Consider the following 11,554-nt stretch of genomic DNA (forward strand, 5'->3'; position numbering starts at 1 on the left):
TCCAAGCGCTTTTCAGTTGACTGCCTCTGTTTTGGGTGAGTCCACTCATGTGAGGCCTTTAAGGGCCATTTCTCAGTTTGCTGTAGTGTTGTGGGTCTTGTGGGTCTTGTGGACGCAGGTCCCATTGCCTTCCAAAGCTAGATGTTTTGAGGGCTCGCCTCTCAGGTGCAGGTCTTAAAAGTTGGGGTGCCCGGTGTGGGGGTCCAAACCTTTTGCTCCTCAAGGAGAAGCTCCAGGTTTTGAGTTCTTTCCTGATGAGGGGGTCATCACTCCGGGGGTGGGGTTTATGGTGATAGTGTGTCTCAGCCTCTCCAACCCCCTTCCATGTTTTTTTTTTCTCATTTGCCCAATGTGTAGGAGTCGCTTAGCTAGTTTTTGGGGTTTTTTCTGGAGGAAATTATTCCATATGTAGCTGTAGATTTGGTGTGTCTGTGGGAGGAGGTGAGTTCAGGATCTTCCTACATTGCTATCTTGAATTGGAACACTGAAAGAATTAATTTTTAACAGTCAATTTGTAATACTGGTCACTAGGGATATTTGGGGACTTGAGATTCCTCCTGTTGCCTCTTACTCTGGGACAGCTATCAGTTCTCCCCCTCAACTATCCTAAATCCAAACCTTAACAGTTTCCAAATAATTTTAGCTAAATTGAAGAGGTTTTGCTTTAAGCTGTATGCCACTTTGCAAAATAGTAATCTCCATAATTAATTTTAGAAAGATGCAACAAACCGTACCCTCTTTCTGCATCCCCCAGCTACAACATTTTCAATTTGTAGTAAAATATATTAACACCATACTCAGCATAAATATTCTTTCTCAGCAACTTGTCTACACCCTAATGGTAATTTTCAAGATAATGCTTTCCTTTTTGTCTAGTACTTTACAATTTACAAATGTTCTATTTTCTCAGAAGTTAGATCTACATCATCCTACCCTGTTTAAGGAAGGAATTAACAAAAAGATATTAAGTGACTTTTGTGTAACTCCAGACATTTTCCCTAGAACATCCCTCTTGATAAAGAATCTTAAAATTTTTAGACAACCTCTTGCTGGAATGTGCCAACTTAGCAAGGCAGCTTTTGGAGTTAGGATTGTGGTTTTTGTCCCTCATCTCTGATAGTCTTTCTTTCCCTTTCCTGTCCTACTTGTTCAAGGAAAGGGAAAAGCCATGTGAGTACTGGATATAAATGCTGCTTGGCCCTCCTCAGCAATACAGACTCACTGGGAGCATCACCCGCTTTCAAACTAGGTAGTTGTAAGCTGATTAATCCGATTGTAAAATATGCTCCACTCTGCTCTTTCCCATCTTGAGTCCTGCAGGTCTCGAGTCACTCAAATCCCTTTCAGAATTCAAAACAGAAAAACACGCAATTTATACATGAGCAACAAATATTGTTTAATAGAATCTTGCACATACTGAATTTTGTTCTAAAACACCTACCATGATGAAACATCTACCCTGGGGCTCTTCTCTCTGAAATGGTTCAAACCTCTCTGGCAGGTTCAGATTACATTTATTATTGGTATAATTTTAGCCTGATCTAAAACTACTGGGACCTTTTAATTTTTTTTTTCATTAAACAAATTTTCATTACCTCTAAAGCACTGCTTTGCCAAGTCTTGAAATCACTTGCTCTTTCTGAATATCCTTGGGCTGCTTTCAGTAAGATAACTTTTTAAGTAGCTTAGAGAGACATGAACTGGGTTTTTTTGTTCGAATGACAATTATAATATTAGTCTTGATTGCAAGTGAACTTTCATCTGATTCTGTGGCCTCAAGGACAGTCTAGTTCCCAAAGAAATAAATCTGTCAATACTTTTTTTATTCAGATCAATGTTACTTTAATTGAAAATATTTACTTTATAAAATGAGCCAACTCACTTTTGACTACACATTTAACATGATGGGAAGATGGAATTTTCCAGGAAAGTGGCCAAACAGGTTCAAAATATCTTATATATCAAGGCAGGTTGCTTTTTGATTTGCTCTGATGCCGGGCCTCTTGCATTCAACTCCCAGCTCCAGTAGTTACGTGTTCAATGACCTTAGGTTTATTATTAGGTAACCTCTCTGGCCTTCCACTTCCTTGTCTGCAAGTGGGGATGGTAATTACCCCTTCATTATTTGGCGTGGATTCATTGAGCTGCTGTAGGTAAAGTAAGAACTTGGTTTTGTAATTCTACTTTTGTCTAAGCTTTGCTGTTAAGTCTTCAAATAAGAGCCTGATTATTTTCTTTTAAAGGCTTTTTTCAAAAAAAATCTATTAGTCTGTAGATTTATTTCCCAGTATGCCAAAGAAAGCAGAGAGATTGAATTATACAAGCATGAAAAAGAAGAATCCTTTTCATGTGCATTATTGATGCTTGATTATCCCAAAGTGATGTGCGCAATATAAGAAAGCCACTTTTTATTATGTTTGTCTAAGGTTAGATTACATAATTATTTGAAATCATATATTTATTGGTTTTCTGGATAAGGCTAAATGTGGGACAAAGGAGATAGTGATCTGTGAGATTAGGAAGAGAGAGGGGACATCCTCATCTGTAGATAAAAGAAAACTGACTACAAATACTTGGTAGGGCTCTGTAAGTAGATGATTAAACATTTTATTCTCAGTTACTAAAGTTTGATTCCAGATTTCTAAAGAATGTATATTTGCATAAGGCTTCAACTGTGAGTTGATATGAATGTGGAAGAAAGAACAGATGGAAAACATTTTTAAATGATGTTAACCAAAACTGGTAATAGTGATTATATCTTTGTAATATAACTGCAGATGATTTTTTTCTTTTTTAAGATGTTTCTGCATTAGTAAAATTTCATACAATTAATATATATTACTCTATAATCAGAAATAAAGTTGGCAATCCTAAATTGACAGTTATACAAAAAGTTGAAAGTGTACAGTTTTAGAAGCACATTTATTGGGGTTTGTTTGTTTGTTTTTAGGAAGACTAGCTCTGAACTAACATCTGTCAATCCTCCTCTTTTTGCTGAGGAAGACTGGTCCTGAGCTAACATCCGTGCCCATCTTCCTGTTTTATATGTGGCATGCCTACCACAGCGTGGCTTGCCAAGCAGTGCCATGTCCATACCCAGGATTCGAACCGGCGAACCCTGGGCCGCCAAAGTGGGAATGTGTGCACTTAACTGCTCTGCCACCAGACCAGCCCCTAGAAGCACATTTATTGTTAAAAAAAAAAAACAACTTGGGGCATAGTGGTTACTTCAGCAGCCCGAAGTTTACTGATTTGAATCCTGAGTGTGGTCCTACACACCACTCACCAAACCATGCTGTGGCAGTGTCCCACATACAAAATATAGGAAGATTGGCACAGATGTTAGCTCAGGGAAAAAGAGGAAGATTGGCAGTGGATGTTATGTCATGGAAAATCTTCCTCACCAAAAAAAAAAAAAAAAGCTTCATGCATCGGTGTTTCATGAGTTTTCACCTGTGATTGATTTTTTATTATTGAAACAAATGAATCACTTGACAATTTCAGGTTTTTTGGTATTGTCCCAGAATGAACGCTGTATACTTTGGGGTGTACTATTTCTTACAACATGCCCAAATTTATCTTAGAATCACAGAATGCTGGAGTGATAATTTAGTACTTTATAGAAGACCTAGCGACACTGATGACTTTGGTTCGTCGTTAGGCCCGCAGAGTACTGTAAAAGCCTGTATGACTAAGTAAATAAAATATGACTGTAACAAGCAGCATTAGTGTCCACAGTCTAACCTTCAACCAGATTCATAAATTTATGTTAATGCCGTGGCCCCGTGGGACATCTGAGATTGCAGTCCCTGACCTCATCCACCTCCCTCTCTTTGTCCATTTGGATAGTGACCTAGTTCCCTTCCCAACTCCACTCTTTCCAGTTTGGATTCCGAGGGCTCCCTCCCTTGAAACCAGATATTTAAATACTATCAGTGACCTGTAGTGCCTGCACATAAATATGAGTGTGGGAAAAAGCACTTATTGGCTAAGTTTAAGCATTGAAAATAGAATCAACAGCACTGGGATTGGGGGTGGTCTGTGTACCAAGGTGTGGGATAGATTAATCAGCCAATTTGAAGCAGAGACTTGATTATGATAAACAAAAATTAATAATCATCACTACTACTTATTAAGTGTTTATACGGCAGGAACTAAATTAGATGTGTTATATATGTCCTCTCGTATGATGCCCAGACAGCCTGTAAGACAGGTTAGTATTTTCCAGTTTTACAGGTGAGGAAACTAAGGCTTTAAAAGGGTAACTTGCCCAGGTCCCAAGCCAGTAATTGGGTCAGGTTTCCTTGTTATCTTTTCCGTGTTTCCCCACACGCACATTAAAGACTTGAACTACTAGACCATATGTCTTTTGGAATGACAGCCTAGGTTTGAAAAGAACCTGACACAATTTCTTCACTCGCCTCAGCTTTCTACTAGGGGCAAAATGTAATTACAACATTCAGTCAACATCTGTGTACTAAACTTGGAGGGTGGAGGAGCTGGGAAAGAATGTCAGGTGGAAGGGGACCCCAAACAGAGCCATTAGAAAACAAGGTGTTCAGCTGTGACGCATTCGAGCCCGGAAAGCCCACAACAGCCTCAAGTGGCACAGACTGTGAATGCTGAGGGGGCTCAGCGATGAGAACTTTGTGTTTGGACGTGGAAAATGATACTCGACTTCTATTTTTAAGGGAAGATTATTTGGTGTGATTGGGAAAGGGGGCATCCCTGATGCTTATTTTTCTTTCTCAAATGTCATAGCTGAAGATACAACTCCAAGTCTTGAAATAGAGCTTGGATTTCTGACTGATTTTTAGGAGGATCCAGAGTGTGCACCATGATTTATTTGTAATTTCTGGTCATGGAAAATATAGGCTGTAAGTCATTTGAACCAACAACTCCGGTTTTGGTTTTTTTGTTCATTTGATATTTCCCATCTTTTTGATCATACCGATTTTCAATTTATTTTGTCTTTTATTTTCAGAAGGAGTTTTGGAGCACCTACACAAAAGCGCAACAAGGGGAGAGTAACAGAGGAAGTGACTGGTTTCAGTTTTACCTTACCTTTCCATTAATCTTTGGCCTCTTCATTATCCTCCTTGTCATTTTCCTAATCTGGAGATGCTTCCTAAGAAACAAAACTCGTAGACAGACAGTAACTGAAGGCCACATTCCTTTCCCTCAGCACCTTAATATTATCACTCCGCCTCCCCCACCAGATGAAGTGTTTGATAGCAGTGGATTGTCACCAGGCTTTCTGGAATATGTAGTTGGGCGCTCGGATTCTGTCTCCACTCGCCTGTCCAACTGCGACCCCCCACCGACCTATGAGGAAGCCACTGGCCAGGTGAACCTGCGGAGAAGTGAAACAGAACCTCATTTGGACCCACCCCCGGAGTATGAGGACATCATCAACTCCAACTCAGCCAGTGCCATTGCTATGGTGCCTGTGGTCACCACCATCAAATGAAACTGCAAACTTCTTTTTACTATAATCATTTTTAAAATACTAATGAAAGAACTTTCTAGCACTTTACCACTACATAAATGTGCATTGACTCATTTGATTGGACTCTGACAGCATACCACATTTTCTGATTTGATTTTCATTAGTTTTATTTCCTACTATAAAATTATTATCCATGCTCATTTTTGCTGATGGAAATAGTTAAGAGGGAAAAACATACTAGTGGACATCTTCATGTGATGAGATATATATGTGTGTGTGTACATGAGCCAAGTATATGTGCAACTGTCTTAAAAGGCCATTAACTTCTGTCTAAATCACCTGTAAAGAGAACATTACTCACCAAAATTGGAAAAAAAAGGTACCAACAATTTGTGTAGTAGATAGCCAGCAACATGCTGTTGATTTTTGAAAATAGGATGAACTTAGCACGTTTTCTAATTCTTACTGGCTTTTGTTAACCTCCTCCTTCTTCAACTACCTTAAAAGGAAAAAAAAAATGCAAGTAGTCCATCTTGATTTTAGGACCATCTCAGAAAGAGAAGACAGACACAATAAACAACTTGCTTATAGTGTATAGCAGGAAAATCAGTGGTCATTAGTGGCCTTTGGCCAGTTTTGTAGGAGGGATGATTTTGTTGTTGTTGACTGCCTCCTCTCCCAAATTAAACAGCATTTGCTTAACATCTTTGAATGTCTCATGCTATTTGTATTAACATCTTGATGGATAGGATTTCCTGGCAACAGAATAATTTCTCAAGTAGATATATGCATTAATGGTAGAATAGATAGAGCTCTCTCCTTTGCTCATCAATTTTTGGTGACAATTATTTTCTTCTCGCTGTTTCCTTGCATTTTACTCTGTCTACTCTCTCTCTTCCCACCACAGAATCTTCAAGCACCTAAGAGTTTAGTTAAAGTAAAACTCTTGAAATTATTTTCTTAATGTTTTTGTATAGACTGAAACCTGCCTCAAGATGAGTAGGAGGCACTTTCCCATTAAATTAACAACTGTGATTTTTATATTGCTCTCCAGTTGTTGGAGGAAGATTGCAAAGTCTGTGTTGTGCCAGGTGCACAATAAATCTAGTTATAGCTTCACATAGATCTCATTATTGTTGCTATTTCATTTTGTATTTTCATCAAAGATTTTTTTTAACTGAAGGATTTTTATGTTTCTCTTGGAGCAGAGGGAACAGGCTGTGAATGAACTGCCAACATAAACCAGCTCAGAAAGAAAAAATAAGATGGTGGTTTTGTATGAAGTTCCATTATGTATGCACTGATCGAAAATTCATCATATTGGTCACTCTCAAGACTGCTCAGTGTTGGATAAAATGGTTGAGGAGGCAGAAGGAATGCAGGTTTCAGAAGTGTCATACCCTACTGCCTCCATCTCCAGCCCCACCAACCCTTCCCCTAATCCTGCCCTGGAACCCAAGGAAGGAGGAATGCTGGGGAGAACCCTAAACTAGGAGTCAGCTGACCTGAATTCTAATCCAGTTCTGCAATACACTTGCCATGGTAACTTGGGAAAGACCCATATCTGACCCTCAAATTCCTCACCTCTAAAACAGTGATAATATTATTCATCCTGCCTCTCTCCAGGGGCTTTAAAAGGATCTAATGAGATGGTGTATGTGAAAGTAATTTGTAAGACGTGAAGAGCTATCTAGTTCTAAAGTCGTAGCATTGTTCTTATTGTGCTTAAGGAGAATTTTCTCCCTCTGTGTCCCTAAAATTTTTCAGAGCTTTCACATAGTGAGAAATAGAGTAGACTGCTCCATACACGGCTAACATGTTCCTAATCTGAGTGTGGGGGCTATTAGTTAAACTCCTGTCATTCTCTGGGCTATACCAAGGCTGTGCCAACTTCAAGACAACTGCCAGCTCAGCACAAACAGGATTAAGTAAATGTTGGAAACTAAGATGTGTGTGTTTAGTTAATAGCTTTTGTAGCTTTCCTGGGTTAAAAATGAGTAAATCTTGACCCTGATCTCAGCAGAAATGACAATATTGTTTTGAATTTGGCCATGAATACATGGTGACCTTTGGCTTCTAGTTAAACCTGAAAGGGCGAGTGTTTGACCCAGCAACTTGTGTGTGTGTGTGTGTGTATATTTGGGGTTATTTTTAAATGAAAATTAAGGTTCCTTTTGTGTGGACTTTTTTTGGTCATTAATACCAAGCCTTAGATTAGACCAGCAGTTTTCAAAGTGTGGCCCATAGACTCCTGGGAGTCCTGGAGAGCCTTTCAGGGGATCTGTGAGATCAAAACTATTTTCACAATAATATTGTCTTTTTCACACTCTCTCAAAAAGTAGTTGAAAATATAAAACAATGCCATCTCCCCACAAATCTTTTTTCTGATTTAGAAAATATAGCTATTTTCTTAAAAATGTTATGTTAGCACATAATGGACTTTTTAATTTTTAAATGAATAAATACTTTTAAAATTTTCAGTTTTATTTTCTGTGTCAAATACTGATAGATATAAACTCCATAAACAAAAGCTCTTTGGTATCCAGATCCCCCATAAATTTTAAGAGTTTAAAGGGGTCTGGAGACCAAGTGTTTGAGAATTACAGAATTAGACAAAGGAGCAGGATGTTCTCTTACTAAGTATATATTCTTACAACTTTATTTTACATTTTAAACTCCTGATATTGGATTTAATGCTGCCTCTTAGAGATACCTGAATTGTAGTATAAGAATGAATGTTGATCCTTGCAGCAAAAGCCAAATGCTTAAACTGATCAATGACTACAGCTTTTTAGACTGTCAAAGAAAACACTGCTCCATAGTGATAACTGGCATCAGCCACAGGTCTCATGGTGGCATTTGCGTGATAACGACAGGATAAACAAAATACCACTTTCTTCAAGAACCATTCTCTTAGATTGGTTTATTTTGTTTGATTTTTGGTTTGGGTTTTACATTTTTAAAAACCCTTTTGCTATCCCATCTGGTTTTATAAACTGAGTTTCTTAACATTTGTTATAATTAAAGGGGCTTGTCTGGAATAATATATATTTTTTATGCTTTTGCCTTTCTTAACTGATTGATATTACATTCACCTTTGATCATTTTTAATAAAGGTTTATTTTTGCAGGATATATTTAGTACCTTTCTTAAACAGTAACTAAATTGAATCAACCACTTTGCATTTAAATCAAAGAATGGGCGTAATGGTCGTCCAGCAGAATGGTTTCCAAGCCTCCACGTGCAGTGGTTGTGTCTGGAACCCTAGAACTGGCACTTTCTGCCTCCCTGCTTTGAATGTCACAATGAATTGTATCTGTTTAAATTAAATGATTTCTTTTTCTCCTACTGACCAGTAGAAATACAGATGCTGTGTTTGATTCATTGTTAATGAAGACTGATAAAACTGATGATTGATGATATGATATGATAACTGTGGAGGTAGCTTTAACTTGGTTCTGTGTAAATAGCATGTATTTTATTATAATATTTCACATTTTTAAACACTTGGTTTACATTAAATTATGGTATTTAACTTTTTATGTTTATACTAGCTAAGGTTTTTCTTATGTTTCTGTGTTTTTGGTATGCTAAATAAAGCTATTTTTAAACCCAAGAGATTTCTTCTGCCACGTGTTAATTATATTATGGTTAGGTGCTAAACATGCTGCAGAAGCTCTGATTAATTATGGCCTTTTTAACAAGGTAAAATTATGTTTCTTTTTTTCTTATGAATTTCGGGGTTATTGCTCAATAAATCAGAAATTATCTGGTGAAAACCTTAGGGTGTTCTCAGCATAAGAAAGAACTTTCTGTACTACTTTTGAACGATGCTAGTATGATGATACAAAACAGGAACACTTGCTCCAAAGGGATCGATTGAGCTGCCTGCTGTGGTCTAGTTTGTCAAGTACTGGAATAGTGTTGTCTGCAGATACCAAGGAGCTGGGTTTTTCCTCCTTAGCAGAACAGCTTGTATTTGACATTTGAGAAGATGAGAAAAGAAAGCACAAGGTGGAAACATTTGTGACCACAGGGCATCATCCTAAGTGTAGTTACCTCAAAGACGAAAAGCTGATGTGACATGCCATTAACCAAGGAAATGTAAATATGACTTGGTGTTTATGGTATAAAAAATTTAAATTATTATCATTTATATTTAAAATTCCTTCTTAACTATAAATCTGAGTATCCATTTTGTAAGCGTAAGTCCCCAGAGAGTTATCCAAAATGTCATAAAAAGGTACTTTAAAAAATACATAATTTCTAAAAAATATATAACTTACAGATTAATATAGACATAAAACTCAACCCTTAGATAAGACATTTCCAGCACCCAGAAGGCTCCCCTTATAGCCCTCTCCTTAAAGATAAAACTACTCACACTTATCATAAGAGATCAATTTTTAAAATTTCATACTTGGTTGTGGCCATATGGACTTGCCTCTTTTCCTTTTTTAAATTCTTAAAGTATTTCAGAAAATTTCAAGCTAGAAGTTCCAGAGCTGCTCTTCCATTTCTTGGCCCTCCTTGAAATCACCTACTAGTTCTCTCTAAGCCTTTTCTACATACCTGAAGATTTTTGAGGGCAAGAATTCTGTTTAATCCTTTTAATTCTGTTCCCCAAATATATCAAATACCTAAAAATGGGGGCTTTTTTAAGACTATGAATTGACTAAAACATCAGCTTTCTGGCTGGTCTCCTGAATGCTTGTCTTTCTGCTGTAATTCTTATCGCCTGCCATTTCCTTCATCTTTGTATGATGATTTTTTGTTCTCTGTAATTTTATTTACTATGATTTTTAGACCTCAAACCCACTAGAATCTGGTCCGACAGACTTACCTAACCTTATTTCCTTCCATAGCTGATAGGATAGATACTTACAAAGTGCCTACCTTGTGTGAGACACTAAGGGGTTTAGGAAGTAGTGGTGCCGATAGCCCTTGACCCTGGGGTTTCACAATAAGATTAAGACTGGGATAACCTTCTAATCATCTAAACTAATGTAACCCTAATTCTGCTCCTGCTAAGAGATTCTTTTTGTGCTGAGTCCCATGGTGTTTACAGTCATCTTTATCATGCAGTCCTGTATATAAGTCTGTTGTGATTTTTATATGTTGTTATCAATGGAAACTAACTTTCAAAAAAATTTTCATAGGACCCTAATATATGAAACAGATGAGACTGTTGTGATTGACTACAGAAGTGGGAAACATGGAATCCCACTGTCTGTGACCTTCCTTGTCATTCCCCCTGACTTCAGGTCAGTCCAAGTCACCTCTGCAAACATTAGAATTTGATAAACATAATTAGAAGACCACTGTAATATAACATCTATTGATGTCCAATTTCATAGTCCCTCATCTTTCCACACACACACACAAAATCTACAGAATCTCCTCCACTAACAGACTGCTGACAGTTGAAAATGCTCTTTTTAGTCCAATTGTTCCTAACTCACAAGTGTATTCCACTGGCCACCAACATACACTATCTATTCAATTCATGTTTGAAGAGAACCTTGGAGTATTAATAGTTCTGATTCTTTGTTTACATCTTTTCCATCATCACCATACTTGTTATATTTTCAATACTCAGTCCTTTTGTATTTGTGGGAAAGGATGGTTTTAATATACTCATAAACCATATTTTAAAATAAGCATAGAGTGACGTCAATGAAAATAGGAGTAGGGAATTCCAAAAGCATGTTCTTCCATAAAAGCAGCAAATAAACTAGCAAAAACTGGCAATCAACTTCATCAGAACTCTGGAAACTAAAGCTTACAGCAACCAGGCAAGAAAAAAACCCTTTAACTTACCCTGGCCGTATCCACTGTTTCCCTTCTCAGTGGCATCTTGGAAGACAGACAACAGCCCACATTCCAAGTATAGGTTCCTAGTACCAGAGGGAGCAAAATGAACTTTATTGCCAAAGAATTGAGGTTGTTTGTTTAGCTCTGTGTTTCAGCTTCCTGAGGTATCAGCTCAAGGGCATGTCTTTATTTTGCCTTACTTGGAACTCTGAAGTTGGAGGCAACTGGCAACTACCGGGGGTGGGGGGGTTGGGGGGGGTTCAAAAGTACTTAAAGGTAAAGGCATTAGCT

The 11,554-nt window shown here is 37.7% G+C and overlaps 1 protein-coding gene across 4 annotated transcripts in view; it reads left to right on the forward strand.

Annotated features, from left to right (window-relative positions):
* PRRG1 (proline rich and Gla domain 1) overlaps positions 1-9,065 on the forward strand; it is a 138,535-nt gene extending 129,470 nt beyond the window's left edge. For all 4 annotated transcript variants that reach the window (XM_070257788.1, XM_023634041.2, XM_023634042.2 and 1 more), the window contains exon 4: positions 4,985-9,065. In XM_070257788.1, the coding sequence (XP_070113889.1) occupies positions 4,985-5,470 (486 nt within the window). In that variant the 3' untranslated portion in view covers positions 5,471-9,065. The remainder of the gene's footprint in view (positions 1-4,984) is intronic.
* Positions 9,066-11,554: the final 2,489 nt, after the last annotated feature.

The sequence above is a fragment of the Equus caballus genome, chromosome X (assembly GCF_041296265.1).
Source record: "Equus caballus isolate H_3958 breed thoroughbred chromosome X, TB-T2T, whole genome shotgun sequence".
In the NCBI taxonomy this organism is placed as follows: domain Eukaryota; kingdom Metazoa; phylum Chordata; class Mammalia; order Perissodactyla; family Equidae; genus Equus; species Equus caballus.